This window comes from Sciurus carolinensis, chromosome 1 (assembly GCF_902686445.1).
Source record: "Sciurus carolinensis chromosome 1, mSciCar1.2, whole genome shotgun sequence".
In the NCBI taxonomy this organism is placed as follows: Eukaryota; Metazoa; Chordata; class Mammalia; order Rodentia; family Sciuridae; genus Sciurus; species Sciurus carolinensis.
In genome coordinates, this window is record NC_062213.1 from 175259565 (window position 1) to 175283177 (window position 23613).

A 23613-nucleotide genomic window follows, 5' to 3' on the forward strand; every position below is an offset into this window, starting at 1 on the left:
CCAGTGAGAAGAAACAGTATAAAGGATGACTTTTAACTACAGATCAGTCTCTGCCAACCCTAAATTACATCCCCCACCTTTTTTTTTTTTTTTTTTTTTTTTTTTTTTTGGAGACAGTCTCACTAAGTTGCCAAGGCTGACCTTGAACTTGATCCCTCCTGCCTCAGCCTTCCAACTCACTGGGTTTACAGGTGTGCACTACTGTGCCTGGCATAACTTTAAAATAAATTTGGTATTGGGGATAAATCCCAGGGCCTCAGGCATACTAAACTTGCACTTTGCCACTGAGCTACACCCCACAACCCAACTAATGCTTTAGAAAATACATTAATTTTGTAGGAGCTGGGGTTGTGGCTCAGTGGTAGAGCGCTTTCGTAGCATGTGTGAGGCACTGGTTCGATTCTCAGCACCACATATAAACAAATGAATAAAGTCTATCTACATCTAAAAAATATTTAAACAAGAAAATACATTAATTGTATTCCACAATGATTAACCTTATGTCAGGAACAATGTTTAGATGTTTAGGATCCTCAGTGAATGCTTGTCAAACAAGTGAAATCATTTGGTGGTAAGAGAATTAATATTAAATATTAAATTCTAGTGACTTATTTGGGTTGAGACCACCTCTCATTGCATCGCTTCTTCTGTAGTTTCATGGGCCTTTCGATTTTTCTTTTGCAAATCTTCTCTAAACTTTTCTTTCAAAGTATTGTTCTCATGAACTTCCTTGAAGATGGTGACTTATCTGGTTTTTTTTTTTTTTTTTTTTTTTTTTTTTTTTTTTGCGGTGCTGGGGTTTGAACCCAGGGCCTTGTGCTTGTGGGGCAGGCACTCTACCAACTGAGCTATCTCCCCAGCCCTGGCGACTTATCTGTGACTGGAATTATGGGACATTCTGTACAAACTGTTGAAATTGTGAGTGAAGGGGACCATAGAGTGAGAGCGAAATTGAGGCAGTTGTTCATGTCCGGGGACTGCAAAGCTTATAGCCCTGAAGACCTGGAAAAGAGAAAGAACAGCCTAAAGAAGTGGCTTGAGAAGAACCATATCCCCATCACTGAACAGGGAGATTCATGAAGGACTCTCTGTGTGGCTGGGGTCTTGACCATAGATCCACCATATGGTCCAGAAAATTGCAGCAGCTCTAATGAGATTATTCTGTCCCGGGTTCAGGATCTTATTCAAGGATATCTTGTAGCTTCCCAGTGAAAGGTCAAGAACTGTGGACACACTGATTGAAATTGACTTCATTTTTCTGTTTGTTGTGTCATGGAATGTTTTGAATTTAAGTTCATCATATTATGAAACTTCATAGGCATATGAGTGTTGTATCTGTGTGTGTATAATTTAATTTTTTGTTATTTTGGCAAAATCAAAAGTGAATTATGAGTGCTAATTTTGTTGGGAAATAAATGAACTAACTGGTAAAAAAAAAAAAAAAAAACTGCTGAAGTTAAAAAAAAAAAAAAAAAGCATACCAAGGTGCCATATTTTAGGGTGCAGTATCCTGGGCTCCTTCACCTCCTAGCTGTTCTCCCTCTACCTCTCTCCCACCCTTCCTTTCCATTTCAATCCCCAACACAACCAATAATTTAAAAACAAAAATAAATAGGGCCAGGTGTGGTGGTGCATGCCTATAATCCCAGCAGTTTGTGGAGGCTGAGGCAGAAGGATTTCAAGTTTAAGCCAGCCTCAGCAATTTAGTGAGGCCCTAAGCAATTCAGGGAGACCCTGTCTCTACCTCCCCCACCCCATACTGGGGATTGAACACAGGGCATTGTGCTTGTGAGGCAAGCACTCTACCAACTGAGCTATCTCCCTAGCCTGAGACCCTGTCTCTAAATAAAATATTTGTTAAAATGGCTGGGGATGTGGTTCAGTACTTGAGTGCCCTGGGTTCAATCTCTGGTACCAAAAAAAAAAAAAAAAAGGAAAAAGAAAAAAAAGAAAGAAGAGAGAGAGAGAGAGAGAGAGAGAGAGAGAGAGAGAGAGAGAGAGGGAGGGAGGGAGGGAGGGAGGGAGGGAGGAAGGAAGGAAGGAAGGAAAGAAAAAGAAATCCAAACCAAGTGTTGTGGCCCACTACTGTAGTCCCAGCTACTGGGGAGGCTGAGGCAAAAGGATCACTTGCACCCAGAGGTTCAGGACCAGCATGCACAACATAGTGAGATCCCCAACTCAAAAATTAAAAAATAAATAGATAAAATAAACCTTGAAAAGGTAAATCTATCTGGGCACGGTGACTCATGCCTATAATCCCACCAATTTGGGAGGCTGAGGCAGGAGGATCACAAGTTCAAAGTCAGCCTCAGCAACTTTGTGAAGCCCTACACAGCTTAGCAAGACCCTATCTCAAAATTAATAATAATAATAATAATAATAATAAGGGCTGGGGATGTAGTTCAGTGGTTAAAGTGTTCCTGGATTCAATCCCTGGTACCAAAATAAAATAAAAGTAAAAAGCATGCTGGGCGCAGTGGCACTTGCCTGTAATCCCAGCAGCTTGGGAGGCTGAGGCAGGAGGATCAAGAGTTCAAAGCCAGCCTCAGCAATTTAGCAAGGCTCTGAGAAATTTTGTGAGACCCTGTCTCTAAATTAAAAACAAAAAGGGGTAGGGATGGAGCTCAGTGGTAAAGTGCCCCTGGGTTCAATCCCTGGTACCAAATAAATAAATAAATACATATATAAAGCTAAATCTGATCCTCCTGCACAGATCCCTCCAGTGCTTTTCCCCAGAGCTTACCTCAGATCGCTTGTCTAAACTCATCTCAGCAGAAGTCATTACTGACCCAGGCCCTTTTTGCCCATCTTGCAGTACAGGACAAGTTTGGCAAGAGAAAGTTTACTCATGAGATGGCCAACTGTGAGAAGGTAGGTACCATAATTCTCCAAATCTACCTCTCCTAGAACAGGACTTAGGGGTATTTATGGGGATAAAGAAACAGAAGGCTCTGGGCTGGGGTTGTGGCTTAGTGGTAGAGTGCTTGCCTAGCATGTGTGAGGCACTGGGTTCAATTTTCATCACCACATATAAATAAATAAGGAAAATAAAAGCCCATCAACAACTAAAAATATATATTTAAAAAAAAAAAAAAAAAAAAAAAAAAAAACAGAAGGCTCTGAGAATGGGAAAAGGCAATTGGAGGTAAGGAAAAGTGAAGTAATTAGTAGTCTGTGCAAGTGTAATCAAATGTAATCAAATGTCATGGCTTTTCATAGGATGTAAGTTTGGAGAATGGCAAAATTCACATGGGTGGAGTTTTGGCCTTCTGACATCAAAAGGTCAGACATGTGTATAAGCCCAAGTGAAGGGTGGATGGATTTCAATCAGTTTAGGCTACCTCCAAGTTCCTGAAAAACAATTTAGGCAACCATTACCATTGTGACCAGTGTGTCCCATAGCAAAGCTAATGGGAGTAGTGCTTAGCTTCATGAACTCTAAAATTGCTGATAAAAACAAAATGACTAGGGCTGGGGTTGTGGCTCCACGGTAGAGCGCTTGCCTAGCCATGTGTGAGGCACTGGCTTCGCTCCTCACTGCCGCATATAAATAAATAAATAAACAATAAATGAATGATAAATAAATAAATAAAATAAAGGTATCATGTCCATCTACAACTAAAACAATTTTTTAAAAAAATGACTACAAGATTGGAGATCCAAGATGGCGGACTAGAGGGAGGCTGTGTTCCTTGTCGCTCGTAACTCCGGTTTCAAGCAGAGGATATCTGTTTTTTGGTGAGGCAGTTTTTGCTGCTTATTGATCCCCTGTTGTTTACCCCATTTGTCTGCTGTGATCACCTGCAGTCTGCCAGCTTATCGACGCCTTTTTGAGTGCAGACTGCTTTCTGTCAGGCGCCTATCATCTGCCATTTGCCTGCCTCTTGCCTGTCCATCGCCTGCCCTACACCTATCCATCATCCACTGCCCGAGGTTCAGTCAGCAAACTGACCGCAGACCGCCAGTGGAGCACCAGCTGCCTGCTGTTGCCTGGAAGTTCACTGTCACAGTACCTGCAGGTTTGGTTACACGTGGCTGCCGCCATTTTGAGACAACAGCCAGGTCCCGTAGGACCCCTGGCAGGACTGACTGAGCCCCGTCTCCAGGATCCCTCAGCCCGACCGATCACTCCCTGCCTCTGGGGCCCTCACATCGACTGACTGCTCCCCGTCACCAGGACCCCCAGACCGACTGACTGCACCCTATTGAAGCCAGAATTAAGGACAGGTAGTTAGTGCAGAAATAGGGGATCGGGACAAATCGAGGAAATGGAGGCCATAAAGCCATCTGCCTCTGGAAGTTGGAGACTGCCCCTGGAAGAATGGAATGTCAAGATCTCCAGAGGCCATTGATTACCAAATTTACCTGCCTTTATCAAGGACTGCAAACAAGGAACTGCTAATTGGTGCCCCCTGGGCCCTTATCTGCCTGAATCACCTTGGCCCTCCCCCTGCCCATGGTTTCTCACTTAATGCAAAACCAGGCCTAGTCACGTAGGCAGGAAGGAGAGATAAGGGGGGAGAGAAACTGGAGAACAAAAGAGACTTTATAAAAGATGTAGGGTGCACTCACTTCTTGGGACTTTTAGAACATCAGCCATGGTCCCCTTCTTCCTGCCGGGAGAAGTCTGTATTATTACCTTTAAATAAAACCTGCTTAATATGCTTGCCTTGGCGTGCTTCTCTAGCGTTCAATCTTCAACATTAGGAGCAGAACTCGTCACCGGTAAATGGCGGTATCACTATCACCAGGACCCTAGACCGACTGATTGCACCCCACCTGCAGGATCCCACAAACACAACAAACACACCCCACCTCCAGGACCCCTGCCCCACCAACCGCACCCCAACTCCAGGACCTCCAGCTGACCATGCCCACACCCCCGAGCTGCAGCTCCCCACTTGCCAACACATTTGGAAGCCAGAAAGGCCATCTTGGATAATCCTGGAAGCGGGATCTTTAGGTGGGGCAAATCCCATCCTGAGACGCCTGCTGGAGGCTTGAAGCTCATTGTCAGGTACCTCTCATGCATCAGGTTACTGAAGACTGGGAGGTTTCATTACTATATGACTGTTGTAGTGTAGATTTTATTTTTTCTCCTTATTGAAAAATTTTAAGTTTTTATTTCTTTACTTTTCTCACTCTTTTCTGTTTGTTTACCTGTTCCCCCAGCATCTCTTTCTCCCTTTTTCCATGCTAACAACCTACTTCTTTTGATTATAATCGCACTCTTTCTATGATCTAGAACTTCTATATATTCTTTTCTTATCCCATTAACAGCTACATTCTACATCCCTCTGCATCCTCTTTGTCCTCCATTAGAAACTACAGACCTTATTGCAAATCTATTTGTTATACTGAAGATAATAATTGAACTCATCTGTTTATTATGACAATATTGTTAACGTCCTCATAGGGGCTATTTGGTTTTGGTTGCATACTGTCTGAATTGGGCACTGCTAATATTGATCTCCCCCTTAAAGAAAAGGTTTTGGAAACCTACAGGGTCATTATAAACCCACAGGGGGGAAACTGTAATACCCCAGATCTATACTGCTAGAGGGGAAGATACATGAACAATATGAAAAACAAGGGAAGAAAATGATCCGATCAAATCTAGATTCTATATTAATAGAATCCAGTGACAGTATGATAGAAGAAATGTCAGAAAAGGACTTCAGATTATACATGATTAAAATGATTCATGAAGCAAAGGATGAGATAAGAAAGCAAATGCAGGCAATGAATGATCACACCAATAAGCAGTTGAAAGAGCAACTGCAGGAAGCAAAAGATCATTTCAACAAAGAGATAGAGATTCTCAAAAAAAAAAAAAAAAAAAAAAAAAAAGCCAAATGGAAATTCTTGAAATGAAGGAAACAATAAACCAAATCAAAAACTCAATGGAAAGCATCACCAAAAGACTAGACCACTTGGAAGACAGAACCTCAGACAATGAAGACAAAATATTTAATCTTGAAAATAAAGTTGCCCAGAGAAGATGGTAAGAAATCATGAACAGAATCTTCAAGAACTATGGGACATCATGAAAAGACCAAATTTAAGAATTATTGGGAGTGAGGAAGGCACAGAGATACAAACCAAAGGAATGAACAATCTATTCAATGAAATAATATCAGAAAATTTCCCAAACCTGAAGAATGAAATGGAAAATGAAATACAAGAGGCTTACGGAACACCAAATGCACAAAATCACAACAGATCCACACCAAGGCACATTATAATGAAAATGCCTACCATACAAAATAAAGATAGGATTTTGAAGGCTGTGAGAGAAAAGCATCAGATTACATATAGGGGGAAACCAATACAGATATCAGCAGATTTCTCAGCCCAGACTCTAAAAGCTAGAAGGGCCTGGAACAACATAGTTCAAGCTCTGAAAGAACATGGTTGCCAACCAAGAATCCTGTATCCAGCAAAACTAACCTTCAGATTTGAAGATAAAATAAAATCCTTCCATGATAAACAAAAGTTAAAAGAATTTACAAATAGAAAGTCTGCACTACAGAATATTATCAACAAAATATTCCATGCAGAAGAAATGAAAAACAACAATGTAGGTCAGCAAAGGGAGAAACTACCTTAAAGAAAAATCCATTCGCAGGAGAAACCAAGCCAAGTTAAAAACCAAAAATAAGCCCAAATGACTGGTGTAGAGGAAAAAGGGGTGGGAGGGGGTGGGGATGGAAAAACAATAGAATGAAACAAACAGTATTACCCTATGTATATGTATGATGACATGAATGGTGTGAATATACATTGTGTACAACAATAGAAATGAAAAGCTGTACCCCATTTGTGTACAACGAATCAAAATGTGTCTGTAAAAATAAAAAATATTTTAATAAAAAAAGTGGTTTATTGAAATATTTCCTTCAGATTCATATATTTTATCCCCCAAGGGGAGTTCTGGTAGATGTAATTTATTTTACATAACCTTAAATGAGAAGAGTCTGGACCAGGGTGAAAAAGGGATTAAGCAAAGATTAGGGACTCCAGAGTAGTACGTGAACAATCAATCATGAAATGATCCAAAAAAAAAAAATGACAAGCAAATAAAGAGAAAATAGAGTGAGTTTATTCAGGCTTCAAAATCTACGCTCAGTACCCTGTATGAAACAATCCCATTCCAACCCCTGTCTTTCTTTCTTGCTGTGCGGTACATGAACCCCAGGGTCTGTACATGGCAGACACTCTACCACAGAACTATATGCTCAGTTGCCACTATCTCTTTAACCTGCTTTACTTTTCTTCATAACAGAGCTATTCCCTGAAATTGTATCACACGTGTCCTTGTTTCTCCCCCTAGAATGTAAGCTCTGAGGCAGAGACTTGATTTTCTCTGATGCACTCTGTGATGTTAAATCAATGACACCAACATGAGCCCTCAATGAGTACATGTGAAACAAATGAATAGATTTATTTATTTTTATTTTATTTTGCTGGATTTGGGATTGAATGGAGGTGGGGCACCACCATGGAACTACATGGTTAGACGGGTGTCTTACTGAGTTGCTCAGACTGGCCACAATCCTCCCTCAACCTTCTGAGCAGCGGGGATTACAGGCAAATGCCATGGTGCCTAGCAGCACACTTCTCTTTTCTTTCTTTCTGTTTTGTTTTTTGTACCACGGATTGAACCCAGGGATGGTTGACCACTGAGCCACTAAGCCCCTGGAGAAAAGTGCCTGGTCAAATTGCTTAGGGCCATACTAAGTTGGTGAGCCTGGCCTCAAACTTGAAATCCTCCTGCCTCAGCCTCCTAAATTGCTGGGATTACAGGCATACAGCACCACATCCAGCTACCACCCTTTTAACAAAAGGCACAATGCTCTACTTTGTCTGCGGCGTGCTTTTTTTCACTGACCATCATGTATATCTTTTTGTGTTATTGTAGGAATATACCTAGTTGATTTAACCAGACCTCTATTAATGGATATATAATGTTCAATTTTCACTCTCCGTCCAGGTGTAGTGGTGCATGTCTGTAATCCTAGTTTTTCAAAAGGCTGAAGCTGGAGGGTTGATCACGAGTTTAGACTAGCCAGGGAAACTAGGGAGACCCTATCTCAAAATTAAAAACACCAAAAGGGCTGGTGATGTAGCTCAGGGGTAGAGCCCTTGCCTAGCATGTGTAAGGCCCTGGGTTCAATCCCCAGTATCACAAATAACTATTTTTATTGGCTTGCAAGTTATTTTTGTATAAAGTCCCTGAGATATAAATATTTTCTTCTAAATAGTCAATTGTCTCTCATTTTAGATTGATGGTATCTTGTTTTACAACTTCTTTAAAACTTTTTGCCCATCTGTTGTCCCAGCTGTTGATGAGTCTGTGTTAGAGGATTGTTGAGGAGTTCTTGGTCAGCATGACAACTTAGCAAGACACTGTCTCAAAAAAAAAAAAAAAAAAAAAAAAAAAAAAAAAAAAGCTGAGGCTGTAGCTTAATGGTAGAGTGCTCCTGAGTTCAGTCCCCAGTACTGGAGGTTAGGAGGACTCTTTATGGAATAAATAGGGAGATAAAGTCATTCACTTAACATTTACAGAACACTGATTATGTGACAGGGACTGATGAAACAAAACAAAACAAAAAAACCAATAAGGCCTAACTCCAGGCCCCAGGGATCTTTCTTCAGGAAGATCCAGGTCCACAGGAAGACAAGATGTAAGATGAAAGAGGTGAAGAGCAGAAACCTCAATAACAAGGGAGCAAATCTTGAGTACCTCCCAGGAGAGAATTATTGCAAAAGCAGGGGTGAGAGAAGAGTTGCTAAATGTTCAGAAACCACAGTAGTTTTGAGTGCCCTGCAAGTTTAACAGGGATGCTGAGGGATTAAAGGGAAGTCGACTTGATAAACTGATCGGGCAGGCTGCATGTGGGAACTCAATTGAGGGGTCGCTGGAGCGAGGGCAAGAAGGGTTATGAGATGTGACAGGCAGGATAGGCTGAAGGCTGAAACCTCTGGAAAAGTCTTTTAGAAAGCAGAAAGAGACCGGAGGCAAGTGTGAGGAAGGGGGATAAGGGAAGGATGACAAACAGGTTTCGGGCGTGGGCGCCCACAGACATGAGAAACAGAACCGGGACAGAGCTGGGGAAAGATGGGGAGCTCGAGTTTGCACTGAGGTGTCTGTGGGGCACTCAGGGAAGGACCTCCAGAGGAGGATCTGTTATTAAAGCGGAGGCTGAACTGGACAGACACGTGGTAGTAATCGGGGTAGACCTGCGCACCACAGTGCCCCGGCGTGGGTGAAAGAAACCCTCGCTTTTGGGTTGTGCCCTGGCGAGACTGCACTGGCCCAGCTCTCCTCCCACAGCCCCGGGCACAGGGCGCGGCACCTGAGAACGATCCTTCCCTCGCCCCGTCGTCCCCGCGAGCTCGCCCGGAAGCCCGCTCCAACCGCAGAGCACTTCGGGAGCTGCAGTTCCGAGTAGGTCCGGTCGGGCCGGCCCGGAATTCCTCTCAAGTCACCGCACTGGGTCACCGGAAGGGCAGGTCCAGAAAGCGGTGGTGCTCCCGGGGCAGAGTCCCCCTGCGTCGGCGACACAGTGCTCCCGGGGCAGCATCCCCTCTCCGCAGGGCGTGGCACTTCCACGCCTCCACGATCTGCTCCACCTACAGGGCATGCGGGTCACCGCGGGGCCCTGCCTCTTCCCGGAAGACGCTGGGCAGGGCCGCGCCCCCCGCTCCGGGTCCCCACGTTGCGGAGTTGGTCTGAGCCTGGTTCCCCGCGTTCTCACCGGGATGAACGGCTCTCGCCGGTTCTGCTCTTCCAGGGCGCTCAGCTCCGCCGGGGCCAGCAAGGCCAGCCTCAGCTCTCGCACCACCGGGGCCGCCACCTCGGCCACAGGCCTCTCCAGCACCGCCTGCGAAAGGCAGCACTGAGCCCGGGCGTGGCGGGAGCACCCGCCCCACCTCCCGCTCGCCAGGTTTTTGCTGCCCGTGCCGCCTTCAGCTCCCTGGGGGTCCCCAGATCCCACTCACTGCGCCCACGCGCGCCCAGCTCCGGGCTGCCCGGACCAGCTCAACCTCGTCCACGCAGAGCTTGTCGCTGCGCAGCAGGGGAAGCAGCGCAGCGGCCGACAGCTCCACGAAGCCGCGGGTCCGGAGCGCCTCCTGTGGGCCGGCGAACGGGTCAGGGGAAAGCAGGAAGGGGTGTGTGGGGTTAGGAGTACGAAGGTGGGGATTCATACCTGGCTGTGGGCCTCTATGAAGGCTATGCACCGCTCCTGCAGCGGCCCCAGGCCAAAGGTTACAGCCACCTGGGAGTAGAGTGAGGGAAGTTAAGTTAGAGATTGGAGAGGCCATGTAGCCCTGCCCTCCACACTGGGAATCCTCACTACAAGCCTGACCCTACCCCTAGTTGGGGAGGATGACAAGGCCTCTGGCCTCCCAGGAAACTAGAACCTGTGAAAGTCCCTATTTGCATGTGCACACACAAGTGGACACTAAAGGAGGCACGCCACCTTCTTCAATCCCACCCTGGGGCCTATGCTTGGCTTCCCAACTCCACACCCCACCCTTCACCTCCCCAGCGGAGAACCATTCCCCAGTTTTGATCTGCTTTTCAACCCTTACTCCTACATCAGACCTGCTAGTGTACCCCCTGGATCCACTTATATAGGCACAGAATTTATCCCATAAACATCCTTGGTGCAACCCTCCCCAATTCCATGTACCTAGGCTACTCCAGGACAGACATAGTAGTTCTAGACTCCTGGTACCTAGGAGCCCCCTACCACATACCAAAAGCCAGTCTTCTCCCAGGCCCATCCAGTAACACCCACCTGCAGAGCCTCACAAACCAATTCCACATCCAGCACCTTCACCACAAACTCCAGACACAGCTGGGAACAGAAATAAATCTGAGTTGTGTGATGTCTCTGCTTCAAGGCCCAGACCCAACCCTAAAGCAGTGAGCAGGCTTGAAGGTTAGCCATCTAGACTCGGATGAGCCCCAGACCCACCCTAACCTACCAGGCCTGGGGAAGCAAGGAATTGCCAGGGACTGAGATTTGGCAAGCCCAAGAGACTGGAGATGAGCAAAGCCAAGCCCAGAAATACACCTTCCAGCACATTTGCCACTAATCAGACCAGATAAAACCATGCAAAAATTCCATTCTCCTCTCAGGATGCTATTTTCCTCCACTTGTTCTTTTCCTGACTCAAGGACATTTCTATTTTTATCAGAAACTTGAATTTCATCCTTAACATCTCTCATTGTCACACCCAGAAAAGCACTGGGTCATGGCAGTTCCACTTCATCTCTGAAAACCACCCACTTCTCTTTTGGGCTTTTATTGCCACCCCCATCCTTGCCACATCCTCTTGACTTGACTGCTGCACTAGCCTCCTAACTGGTTTGATGAGCCCTTTCCATTTCTCCCAGTCCCTTCTCCCCTTAGCATCCAAATCCCATTCCCTTACCTGAAACCTTCAGTAAAGCCCCTCTGTCCCCAGGTTGAAAGAATCTTCTTTTGTCGTGTGTCTGTGTGTGTGTGTGTGTGTGTGTGTGTGTGTGTGTGGCCTCACCGGGCTAGGCAAGCACTGTACCACTGACCAGCACTTCCAACCCAAAGTCTAAACCTCCCCCCACCTTTTTTTTTTTTTTTTTCTTTCTGCAATACTGGGGATTAAATGCAGGGGTGTTCTACCTCTGACCTACATCCCTAACCCTTTTTATTTTTTATTTTGAGACAGACTCACTAATTTGCCCAGGATGGTCTTGACCTCCAAACCCTCCTGAGTCACTGGGACCATAGGTGTGTCACAGCATGCCCAATCTAGAAGTCTAATTCTTTTTAAAATTATTTCTTTTATTTATTTTCTTTGGTACCAAGGATTGAACCCAGGGGCACTTAACCACTGAGCCACATCCCCAGTTCTTTTTATACTGTATTTTGAGATGGGGTCTAAGTTACTTTGGGCCTCACTAACTTGTAGAGGCTGGCTTCAAACTTGCAATCCTGCCTCCGCCTCCTGAGTCACTGGGATTACAGGCACGAGCCACTTCACCCAGCCAAAAGTCTAAATTCTTGAAGACCCTGAATGAACCAGACCCTGGCACCCTCTTCATTCTTATTTTACCCCCATCTGTTTTCACACTCCCATCCAGCCACACCAAATGTTTCACTAGCTCCTTCAGTACCTCTGGAACTAGTGTGACATCTTCCCACTCCCCCTGTGAAAAAATTCTGTTCATTCTGCTAGATCACAAATGTTTCCTCCTCCAGGAATTCTTTCCCCATACAGCCTCAGTACCATTTACCCTATGTATCACACTCATGCTACAGGGTTAAGTGTTCCATGTGTCTGTCTCCTCTAGAGATAGGGATCAAGGCTGATTCACCCTTCACTCATCAACACCTGATGCTCACTTAGCCTACTCGGGGCATGTGTGGCTCCTGTGCCTACAAGCACTCATGCTTGCCCTGTCCATACAGAGATACTTCTGTGTGTATACGCATTCCCCTCCAGATCAGAGTATGGAAAGTAGGGTATGAACTGGGCCCACAAGAGGCAAGGGAAACCAGCCAGGGCCTGCCACAAAAACCTACCTCCCGCAGTTCTTCCAGCCCATACTCCACAGCTGCCGTCAACACCTCCAGCACCTACAAAGTGGGTGGTTGGGGAACCAGAAGGGAGTTTCCCCTGCCCCTTGACCCATAGTGTGATGGGCAGACTCCTGCCTCTTGTACCCCCATCCTCTCCCACCCAGGCCCCTGGGCCCTGGGCTCACAGAGTGGCGGTGCAGCTTGACACTGTTGGTATACAGGAACTCCAGCACTGCCAAGAAGGCCTCAGCTGGCACAGTGCTTAGCACCACGGGACCAGGCACCCCAGGACCCAGCTCTGTGCCGAGCAGACGCTGGAAGAAGTTGCATCTACAGGCCAACAAGCACCGGTGGGCAAATATTTCCTGCCGTTCTTGACCAACCACAAAGCAAACATCACTGTGGAAGAGAGGGGCAGAGAGCCAGAGGAAAGGAGTTCAGGACTTAGAGTACAGTTTGGCCTTTGCTTTTGCCCACTCTGGGCCTTAGTTTCCTTATCTGTTATGTGACAGGGTTTAGCCTTCCAGGAGAATGTCTGGTGTACACAGACCTGAGTTTCAGTCCCAACTCCGTCCCATGGTATTGCAGGCAAATGACTTCCTATCTTTCTTTGTTTTCCCCATTGATTCATATCCCCAGCCCTTTTTTTTTGTTGTTATTGTTGTTGCTGGGTTTTTTGGTTTTTTTTTTTTTTGTGTGTGTGTGTGTGTGTGTGTGTATTTTTGAGACTGGATCTCACTAAGTTGCTGAGGCTAGCTTCGAACTTGCAACAGCCTCCTGACCTGCTGGGATTACATGCATGTGCCACTGTGCCCAGTGACTTCCTATCTTTGAATCTTAAGTTTCTCACCCATGACCTCAGAGGAGGTGACTGCTTGGTCGCTAAGGGGGCACCAGGGTTAATATAAGCAAGATTGATCCCATCTCCCGGACCTCTCCTCAGTCTGAGGGAAAGCTCTTCTTGGCTCCGCCTCCACTGGCTGCAAACTCAGCTTTTTTTCAGCTCTCTCTCCTCCAGGCAAGAGGGTGTGGGGGTGTAGGGTGCAGAATGTGCATTGACTGTAAACAGACATGGCAGTGATGCACCATAATGAGGCCAGACCACATTTTCCATCTTCATGATCACTTCCGGCCCCAGTTTCTGGGCCACTGAACAAAGTAGATGGTAGAAGGTAAGAGAAAAAGTGTGAGCTTCTTGGAGCCTCCTAGTCCCATAGTCCAAGTCCTGAGGTTCCTACTACTCAGACCAGAATACAACCTCCAAAGAAGCAGGGTTATTGGAGCTACTAACTCTTGAGGAAGAGTCTGGATTTGAGACAGTGGGGACAAAAATCTGCATTTTAGCTCTCCTGACCAGCCCTGCCCCCAGGAAACTCTATCCCTGGTCTCAGACACCACTAGCATTTTGGGCAAACAGTGGTTAGCACCCTTGAACTACTTCCTGTCTGGAACACTGGCTCAATCCCTTGAGCTTTGTTCCTCTTTGCAATCCCCAGTTCTCAGAATAGGGCCCTGTGCTCCTCTGCCTCTTCAAGGAGGGAGGCCCCAACACCTAAGTGCTCAATGGGAGGGAGTCAAATTACATTCCATTTGTCCGTATCCAGAGTGCTGAGGCTCTTTTCCCCTCTGAGAGAAGCCCATTATCCAGAGAAGGATTTTGCCTGAGCTCACACAGCAGCCCAGGATATCATGGACACTGAGCAGCCAGTAGCCATCATCTACAGTTGGCTTCCCCGCAGTGTGTTTGCCAGGGAGGAGGGCCAAGTCCTTTTCACCTCTTCACCCAGGGCCTCCGCAGAGTCATGGGGCTCAGCAAAGTCAGCTAGGGAAAACCCACCAACAGGGCCCACTTCCTCACCTGTATCGAGGGTTGTTGACAAGACTTCGAAGTGCTGTGGAAAAGGAGGCAGTCTGCCCATGCACAACTAGTTCTGGAGTCTCCATGCATGGAGTGGGGCAGGGAGAAAGAGGGTGCAGTGGCTTAGGAGGTCTGCTGCCGTTCCTTGGTCTGTGGGAGGCCTGGCCAGGCCCTAGAGCTGATGAGGAGACTAGAAAGGCCTGAGAGCGAGGCAAGAGTTCAGGAAGCCTATTTACTGAGAAGCTAAAGTTTAAGGATGAAGAGAGGGTCAGGAATAGGGATAAATATGGTGGAGGTAGGGGTAGAAGAACTGGAGAGGCTGAGGCCAAAGCGCCTATAGTCCAGGGGAGAAGCTGGAGTGGGATGAGGCCCAGGTTGGGAGCCTGCCCAGGCAGCGCTGGGGTGGGAAGCCTGTGGGTTTCCATGGAAACTGGAGCTCAGCCTAAAAGGAGGCCCCGCCCATCTCCCCACAAGCCTGGTGGAAAACTTTAGCCTGTGGAAGTGCCTTAAGCACAATCTTGAGGGCCTTAGCTCTGGTCTTGATCTGCCACAGGATCAGAATTCAAACCCCCTGCTCTCCCCCAGAATCATAGGTTAAGCTAAGATTAACCAGGCCTGGGGAACCTCAGCACCACAGGGAAAATCCTCACCCCATGGATGACTTTCTAAGCCCAGATGACTTTCTGCTGGAGATGGGGTAGTCCCATCCCCTCCAGGGTCAGGTGAATTGTCACCTCTGACAGAAGCATGGCAGCCTGTGGTAACCTTGAAATGCAGCAGGGTAATCTAGGTACTGAAGCACATAAGAGGTGTGGCCAACTGGAGAAAAGCCCCAGGGCACTTGGGTCAGCAAGGGTCAAGAGACTGGACTTGGGTTTACCACTGAGTCACAGCTGTCAGGCCTTGGTCCTCCCATCTGAGCCAAAGGGCCTCCCCGCCCCCGCACACAGCCCTGAATGAGGAAGTCATCCAAGCCCCACCCCAGCTCAGCGCCTGGAGCGGAAATGTTTGTCCTTGTTGAGACTGATGGGGAGAAGATAGAGCCATGACGTGCTCCTTCCTGTCTGCCTAGATCCTGGATTCCTGAGCAGCCACCCCAGAAGCCTCAATGCCTTCCCACACCCTAGGTCCTGTGATTTGTTCATAAATGGCCAGTCATGTGGCCATTTCACAAAGGAAGAAATGGAGAATGGTTCAAGAGCCCTGGGGTTTTCTAACTAGAGCCCTTCTCTACATCAGGCCCCTTGGTTGTCTGATGGTGGTAACATGTTCAAGCTCAAGACCCTATAGGCCCCTCTCGCCAATAACTCAGGGGCACCCCACCCTCAGCAGGTGCTCATAGTAGTAACACTCAAGTTATTCCAGAGCCAGGCTGGAGGGAGGTACACTGGGAGGAAGGAGTGCTTGCCCCAGCAGCCCATGGCAACTGCACAACACGGCTCTTCCTCCTCCCACTTGCAGGTCAGGCCAGCTGGGCCAGGGCTGTGGAGCCAGGAAAGCTCCGAGACCAAAGGCTGCAGGTGAGTCAGGTGCCTGAGGGAGTTTCGGGAGAGGAGGGCAACCATCCCAGAAATCATTCTGTAGGTGGTGCAGAGGGATAGAGCTTCAGTGGGTCACCTGCCCCCAATCTCAGCCTGCTGTAGTGGAAGATCTTCTGTGCCCTATTAGAGCAGGAATGGTAGAAGGTGGCTGGATTCAATATCCCCAGGGCTAGAGGGTTCTATGGAAGAGGGAGTTGGTTCAGTCCATCCCTTCTAGTTAAGGGTTGGAGGCACTACTTCCACTCTCCAGGCTGAGTCAGAAGCCAACTTCATCTCCCCCTTATGCTGAAGTCAGGTGGCTGGGAGAAAAGGAAGTATAATACAGCTCACTTAGCCAACCTACACAGTGCCAAGGCAAAGTGGAAACCAGGATGGCAAGGACTAGCTCAGGACCCAGACTGAGTAACATCTCTTTCCCTGCTTATGTCCCTAACAGCCCTTAACCCTTTAAGCACCTAGGAACCCACGAAGCTCTGGACTGTTTGATCCACTTGTTCCAAAAACAGAAGTAAGAAGTAGGTACGGGGGAGTTAGGCACATGTAGACCCAGCTACTTGGGAAGCTGAAGTGGGAGAATCACTTGAGTCCATAGATTCAAGGTCAGCCTGGGCCACATGGTGCAACATCACTTCAAAAAATAGAAGAAAAAAAAAAAAAAAAAAAAAAAAAAAACGGCAGTGTGTGTGTGTGTGTGTGTGTGTGTGGAGAGGGGTGGACAAGAAGGGAATAGAGGTATAAAAGCCCCTGACAACACCCAGCAACAGTGGGTGATGCAGAAGGATGGCCAGTGAAGGCCATACTAAGTGTGAGCTTTCAACCAGCAGGCCCATGGCTGGCAAGACTCTACCCCCAGGACGCCAGGAAGGACACCAGGAGGAGACTGCCAAAGATTTGGGGCCGAAACTACCACCAGTACGACCCCCTGGTCACCTGCCCAGCATTGATGAGGCTCGACCCGCAGCTGTGGGCCCCGCCTCCCGCCGTGGCTCTGTGATGGCTCTAGCCACATCCTTCTCACGCCGCAACTCACTGGCTGGGCCAGCCACTGGTCCTGGAGGTCGGCGACAATCCCTGGGCCCAGTGCCCCCTCTAGGCTCACGGGTCAGCTTCTCAGGGTTGCCCCTGGCGCCAGTCCGTCAGGTAGCACCCTCCTACCGCATGGAGCCTGCACCTGGGGAATGTTGGGAGGCTGCCCGTGCACAGCGTGCTCTGGAGGCAGTCTTGGATGCGGGGCTGCGCGACGCTTCCTACTCTGGCGCGGAGGCTGGGCAGCTGACTCGAGAGCTGTGCGAGCAGGTGCGTGTGCGCCTGCGGGAGTTCAGCCCACCACGCTATAAGCTTGTGTGCAGCGTGGTGCTGGGGCCACGCACCGGCCAGGGCGTGCGTGTGGTCAGCCGCGCGCTCTGGGATGCAGCACGCGATGGGCTGGTTTCTGCTGCCTTCACCAACGCTTCCCTTTTTGCGGTGGCCACTGTCCATGGGCTCTATTGCGAGTAAGCAGGCCTCCGAGTTCTGCAAAAGGTTTATTATCCCAGAAGGAGCCCCCCCTGGGGCTCACATCCCAATAAATAAATGTCTGTCAATAAATAAAAGTGGTCCATAAATAATGCCCCCTAACTGGGGGCTAAGGCTCAGGCTTATCTCAGAGAGGGGGTGAGAAATAGTAAGGACGGGCCACCCCCAACTCCAGTACAGCTGGTCCCTGATTCCCTGGGGGATTCAGCCCAGAGCCCCCAGTGAGGCACCAATGGAAGAGAGAGGGCCACAAAGGCAAGGGCCAGAGCCTTACAGGCCCAGGCCTCAGGCTTTAGGGCTTGGGTTATGGCCTGCTCTGCATGTCGGGGCCTAGGCTGGACTGCGGTCCCGGAGCAGCCGCAGAGCATAGCGGAGTCGCTGCCTCAGGTCTGGGGAGCAGCCCAGCTGCCGGAGGTGGGAAGCGAGGTAAGTACAAGCACTGCGATTTCGGGCCACAAAAGTCACCAGGAGGGGCTCCCAGCCACTGAGGATCAGCTTGGTGTGGTCCCCATAGAAGTTCACCTGTGTACAAGGAGGATACTAATCAGGGCCCAGGCTAGGGTCGTGGGCCTGATTTTCTTCCCGGCAACCTAGGCCTCCCAGACCTTCCCTCCAACTCCAGGGTGGGCTCTTACCTGGACAGTGCCATCACTAAATAGCATGAGGAGGGCCTGATCAGTCTTGACCCACTGCAGCAGCAAGGGTGGTCCAGGCACCTCCACCTCTTCCACACTGGGCAGATCTCCACCCTGAGAGCAGGAGCAGGGCTGGTCACTGGTCTGACATGAATCAGGCCCCTCTCCATTGATGTCTCCCTTTCTTACAGGTTCAGTCTTTAGTTTTGAGCCCCTGGTCCCATTATCAAAGGGGAACTTGAAGTAATGAGGATGTGTTAGTCTTTAGTTTGTTCAATCCGAACTCACATACCTTCATGAGGTGCTGCTCCATGTAGGAGGCAAAATATCGCAGGATGCCCAACTGAGGCTGCAGAGCTCGGGGTACAGCACCCACAGAGAAAGAGAAGTGCTTTGTGCTGGTGGGGTTGTAGTGTACAGTCCTGGAAGTTGGGGGAGGCCAAGGTCAGAGGGAGCCTGCACCAACACCCTTCTACTGAGAAACCGTAGGCCCCTGAGCCTAGGAACACATGCCAAGGTACAGCCCTGATGAGTACAATGGCCTGGATAGAAAACACCCCCACGACAGCACTTACTTTCTATTGGCTGACAGGGCCATGTGTGTGCCATCATTGAAGAGCACAGCGACGCGGCGGCTGGAGAGTTGATACCCAAAGCCAAATTTGTTGGAGTAGTCAACCCACTTGCTGACCCACACCAGAGGCTCTGGCTGTGCCAGAGGGGCTGGGTTCTGTTCCGCTGTCAAGGGAGAAAAGGAAATAAGGACCTGCTCCTTCCTAACCTCCAAGCTGAAGAACTTCCAACAACATCCACACATACCAGACCCCTGCCTTACCTGGGGGCATGAAGGCCACACAGTTTCTCAGAGCACAGAGGGCTGACTCTACCACAGTGGCCACAGTCAGACCTTCTTCAAACCCTGAAAGGAACGGGGCACTGAGTTTTAGGCATTAGCCCTCTCTAGACCCAGGTCATGTCCCTCTGCCAATTCCTTCCCTCTGGTCCCTGATCTCTGCCTCAGTAAGTTCTAGCAACTCTCAGACTCCATGGCTCCTCACCATCTCCGCTGCTTGCCAGTGTCCCACGGGGTGAGCTGTCTTCAGCTGCTGTCTCTACCAGACTGACAGGGGCTGGACCAGAAGCTGCTGGAGCCTGAAGAATTGGATAGGGACAGGGAATGAGATAGGCCCTGGAATCTAAATCCTTGAAAGTCCCTGGCCCAGCCCTGCCCTGTTTCCAGGGCACCCTGGGTCAGCCCCAGCTGGCTAATGAGACACAGCCAATTAGGCCAGCACGAGGCTCAATGCTTCATCAGCCTTTTATCCCAGGCTTCCCTCAGCTGCTAGGGTGGGGGTGAGTCAGGGGACAGTGCCCATGTAAGCACCTCACCTCGGGCCTGGCATCTGGATGGCCAATAGATGTGCGCATGAGGCTGCTCACCAAACAGGAGACCTCGTCCCGTTCCTCAGGATGGTTTTTATCTGGAGGTAGGGGGGATAATCTTCAGTTCTGCCCAAATCCACTGTCCACAGGGATAACACAATGGATTGGCCTTCCCAAGTACCTGGACATGCTCTCCTCAGGAGTTCCCAGGCATCTACACTCACTCTCTCTCTTTCTTTTGGTACTAAGAATTGAACCCAGGTGTGCTTTACCACCAAGCTACATCCCCAGCCCTTTTTATATTTGATTTTGATACAGAGTCTAAGTTGCTGAGACTTGGCCTTGAACTTATGATCCTCCTGTCTCAGCCTCCCGAGTTGATGGAGTTACAGGCATGACCCACCATACCCAGCTGCACCCGTACTCTCATGCCCCCAAAATGAATATCACAAGCCTCTCTGCCACTCAACACACTGACACCCCAGACTTACTCTTCTTCTTCCTTCCAAACAGGCTCTTGGTAACTTTGGCAAACAGACTCCTTGCTGGATTAGGGGGTGTCAGGTCTGGGACTGTTACACAGCTGCTGACAGGAAGCCGGTCAGGGGTGTAGCCCTGGGGAGAGAAGCCATGTCAACAGAGAAGAGAGACCCCAGGGGTCCTGTCCCTTGCCCCCATTTAATCCCCTGGGAATATGCAGACTGAACTCAGGTGTCTGGAGAGTCACAGACCTTAGTAAAGAAGTCATGGCGCAAGATTTGGTCAATAGAGGGACGGTCTCGGGGTGAGGCTCGAAGGATAGCAGCCAGGAGCTGCCGGGCAGACAGTGAGAGGCTGGCAGGCAGTGTATAGTGAACCTGCTTGATGCAGCGGTACGTTTCTTTCAGGTCAGCAGTCTCAAAGGGGGGAGTCCCACAGAGCAGTGTGTACCTGAGGGGCAGGGATAAGGGGGTCAGGAGTAAAGTGGCAGAAATGCCCTGCCTATGCACCTACTACCTGTCAGCCACTGATTCTAACACTCACATGACACAGCCCAGGGACCACACATCTGCCTCAGGGCCATGGCCCTGTCTTAGTAGCACTTCTGGAGCCACATAGTTGGGGGTACCACAGATGGTCCTGAAAAAGAGTAGGGAAGAGAGGGAAAGCTGAGACCCAGTCCAGCAGTATCCCATCCCTGCCCCCGCTGTGAGTCCAGACAAAGCAGCTGCTTGTCACCAAAGGCCAGAGAGCTCTTGCTTGTCCTGGGACAATGGATGCCAGAGATGGCAGCTGAGTCCCCGCCTACCCGCCTGGCCCAGCTGCTCAGCAGTTCTGCAGGGCAGGGGGAGGCCCTGACCCTCCAACCCAGTCCCCTCTTCCAGGATCAACACAGAGGGTCCATCACTGATCCCTTCCCCCACTCCCGTCTGTCAAATATCCATCAGGCAATCACCTCCCATGGTCTGTGCTGCACACACACCAACACCAGCTGTCACATCCCCCATAAACATTCATCTGCTACACATGCTATCTGTGTCATGCACACTCAGTCACAGTAGCCACAGCAGGGTCTTTTTACATACACACACAGAAAGCATCATGTCCTGCCATTCCCACACTGTCTCACGTACACATTGCCTGGCCTATGTCACATTCCCCATCCACACACAGGGTCAGTCACACACCTCCAAGAATCCTTACACCCCGATCTGTCTCAAGGACTGAGTCACCTATCCCATCTGTGTTCATAAGACCCTCATCCTCCCCACCAGTTCCAGCAAGCAAGGCTGCCACCTCCACCTTCACATATACACAAACAGCCCATTACCCCTTCCCTATTCATCACATGCACACATCAGGAGATCATCTTGCCTCCCACATACATTCTGTCTGTCACACATCACCTATGTCATACACAGATTATATCCACCCCTCCACTCAAACACTCACTTCTTTCTCTGCTCTGGGGGTTCTAACCGAGCTGCCAGCCCAAAATCTCCCACCTTCAATTCCATGTTATCTGTGATGAAAAAATTTCCTGGATGGGACAGAGAGGTATGTCAGATTTCTTTCTCCCTTTATCCCCAGTCCCCCAACCCTGCTGTCTCACCCAAGAGTCTCACCTAGTTTGAGGTCCCGGTGCAAGATGCCCCGCTGGTGCAAGTACTTGAGGCCGGAAAGGATCTGCCGCAGGTAGTAGCGCACCTCTGGTTCCAACAGGGTGTGCCGAGCCTTCCAGATGTGGGCTAAGGACTGCAGAGAGCCACTGTCTCAGCCCCTGCTCGCCCTACCTGAGTCTCCTTCTATGTATGCTCGCTGAGGGAGGCAGGGCCCTAGCATTGGGTCTTAAGACGCACCCCACCCCGCCCTGGTCCCTGCTGAAATCCCCATCCCTCACCTTTCTGCTGCAGAGCTCTAGGAAAATGTATATGTTGTCAGCATCCTCGAAGTGGTGAGAAAAACGAACGATATGACGGTGCTGCAGGTCTCGGTGCAGCTCAATTTCATTTAGGATCTGCGATGAGGATGCGGGGTCATCATCCTTCCGGGGTTCCCACCCCATAGATCCCACTTCACCCCTCGCCCGCTGGGCCTGGACCCACCTTCTCGCGTTGATGCGGCTTGGCGACGCGGCTCTGCGGGATGACTTTGACCGCGTAGGCGCTGCGGGTCTCTGTGTCAGTGGCCTCGTAACAGCGGGCGAAGCCCCCCTAGGAGGAGGGGGTATCAGGCCAGACGCTCGAGTGGGGGCCGGGTCAGGTCCGCAGACGTTCCCTTGTCGGGGTCCAGCACACCCGCCCTGCCTGGCAGGGCTTCCCTCCACCCGCGCTAATACCACTCCCCAGACAGCCCCCGGCCCACCTTGCCCAGCAACCGGCCTTTGAAGTAGGTACGACCGCTGCTCGGGTCGGTGATGAGGCGCCCAGGGTCCGGCGCCGGTGGCCCAGCCAGCATCTCCAGCTCAGTTCGGGGCAAGGCACTCGGAGGCGGCCCCGGTCCAGCTGGGGGCGCGGGCGGGGCGGCAGCACGCGGGAAAGGGCGCGGGGACAGGAAGCCCGCGGCGGGCTCCATGCGGGCGGCGCGTCGCAGCGCTGGCCCGGCTTGCTCTCGGTTCCGCCCGGCCCGGGCCGCGCGTGGCGCTGCCTGGTCTTGGTACGCTGCGCTCGCGCCCGAGGGAGACCGGCGTTTTTATCAATGAACGCCTGCCCCCTCCCCGGCGTCTCGTCATCTCGAACCCCGCCCCTTCCTGGCGGTGAGTCCGGGGGAAGCCACGCCTCTTCCCAGGCCTTACGTCATTCTGAAGCTCCTCCTCTCACCCGACACTTTTCGGGGCCCCGCCTCTTGTGCTAACCTTAAAGGAGCCGCTATAGTGCTAGTCACCAAGCGGTGCGACCCGCAGCAGGGGCAAACTGACCTTTGACTCTGCCATCCACTCCTCCTGGTGACCGTGTGTTCCGCCAATGGGGGCCCCTTTCTTTCCTGTCTTTGGAGCACATGCTGAAATTGGAATGAGGGTCTGGTATCCGAGGGCGTTTTTCCAGAAACTGGGTGGACCAGCGTTCCAACCAGGGAGAGGCAGGGTGGTGCTCTTTCTCCTGGGCGCGTCACCAACTCTCCCTTTTTTGCTTGTGGGACCCTTCGCGTCTCAGGCACTTGACCAGAGCCCAGAGGCCCAGGCCACTGCTGCCCCCTTTAGGAACTGAAGAAAAACCAACTTCGGAGCCTGGCTTGCCTAGTTTGGGGACTGCCATGCTGGTTTCTGGGGTCAAAACAGCCTGATATTAGCCAGGCGTGATGGCACACGCCTGTAATCTCAGGTACTGGAGAGGCTGAAGCAAGAGGATGGCAAGGTCAAAGTCAGTCTCTGCAATTTAGCGAGGCCCTTTTTCAAAATAAGAAATAAAAAAAAAGGGTTGGGAATGTGACTCACTGGTTAAGCACCGTGGATTCAATCCCAGCTACCAAATAAATATAAATAAAAAGGGCTCGGTGGGCCTGGGGTTGTGGCTTAGCGGTAGAGCGCTGACCTCGCACGTGTGAGTCACTGGGTTCCATCCTCAGCACCACATAAAATAAATAAAATAAAGGCATCGTATCCATCTACAACTAAAAAAATATTTTTA

General features: G+C 49.9%; 3 protein-coding genes across 20 annotated transcripts in view; 1 reads left to right on the top strand and 2 right to left on the bottom strand.

The window, feature by feature from the left end:
- Btbd19 (BTB domain containing 19) overlaps positions 1-16456 on the bottom strand; it is a 34785-nt gene extending 18329 nt beyond the window's left edge. For 3 of the 11 annotated variants that reach the window (XR_007107605.1, XM_047543037.1, XM_047543058.1), the window contains exons 1-8: positions 14434-16456; positions 12761-12974; positions 12579-12632; positions 10809-10868; positions 10215-10283; positions 10006-10137; positions 9762-9887; positions 4573-4609 (exon numbers count right to left, since the gene is read on the bottom strand). Coding sequence is in view for 9 of the 11 variants with exons in the window: in XM_047543037.1 (XP_047398993.1) it covers positions 4573-4609; positions 9762-9887; positions 10006-10137; positions 10215-10283; positions 10809-10868; positions 12579-12632; positions 12761-12974; positions 14434-14858 (1117 nt within the window). In the remaining 2 variants the exon portion in view is untranslated. Of the gene's footprint in view, positions 1-4572; positions 4614-8465; positions 9888-10005; positions 10138-10214; positions 10284-10808; positions 10869-12578; positions 12633-12760; positions 12975-14433 lie in introns of those variants that run through there. The other 8 variants (XM_047543045.1, XM_047543084.1, XM_047543067.1 and 5 more) reach the window with 5 other exon arrangements.
- Positions 9537-17564, top strand: Dynlt4 (dynein light chain Tctex-type 4). Of its 8 annotated transcripts, none has more exons than XM_047543158.1 (4): positions 9537-10155; positions 15895-15953; positions 16411-16482; positions 16796-17564. In XM_047543158.1, the coding sequence occupies exon 4, from the start codon at positions 16803-16805 to the stop codon at positions 17469-17471; it is 669 nt and encodes a 222-aa protein (XP_047399114.1). In that variant the 5' UTR covers positions 9537-10155; positions 15895-15953; positions 16411-16482; positions 16796-16802; the 3' UTR covers positions 17472-17564. The 8 variants fall into 8 exon arrangements, with proteins under 8 accessions (XP_047399114.1, XP_047399086.1, XP_047399064.1 ...); XM_047543178.1 differs by lacking the exon at positions 9537-10155 and adding an exon at positions 12886-12925 and having other exon boundaries at positions 16411-16493; XM_047543149.1 differs by lacking the exon at positions 9537-10155 and adding an exon at positions 12886-12925 and having other exon boundaries at positions 16411-16489.
- Plk3 (polo like kinase 3) lies at positions 17485-22689 on the bottom strand. Its single transcript, XM_047543004.1, has 15 exons — positions 22352-22689; positions 22093-22200; positions 21888-22004; positions 21613-21742; positions 21440-21527; positions 20531-20626; positions 20239-20437; positions 19999-20122; positions 19514-19605; positions 19183-19276; positions 18960-19043; positions 18700-18862; positions 18417-18546; positions 18125-18238; positions 17485-18011 (listed from the first exon to the last, which is right to left on the bottom strand). The coding sequence occupies exons 1-15, from the start codon at positions 22559-22561 to the stop codon at positions 17820-17822; spliced, it is 1941 nt and encodes a 646-aa protein (XP_047398960.1). The 5' UTR covers positions 22562-22689; the 3' UTR covers positions 17485-17819.
- Positions 22690-23613: the final 924 nt, after the last annotated feature.

Excerpts from the sequence above, each read along its gene's own strand:
- Dynlt4 (XM_047543158.1), top strand. The coding sequence starts at position 16,803 with ATGGCTGGCAAGACTCTACCCCCAGGACGCCAGGAAGGACACCAGGAG.
- Plk3 (XM_047543004.1), bottom strand. The coding sequence starts at position 22,561 with ATGGAGCCCGCCGCGGGCTTCCTGTCCCCGCGCCCTTTCCCGCGTGCT. Across the intron at positions 20,627-21,439 it reads CCCCCAGAGCAGAGAAAGAA|GACCATCTGTGGTACCCCCA; the intron begins GTGAGTGTTTGA and ends ACTCTTTTTCAG. Across the intron at positions 19,044-19,182 it reads ACTGGCAAGCAGCGGAGATG|GGTTTGAAGAAGGTCTGACT; the intron begins GTGAGGAGCCAT and ends CGTTCCTTTCAG.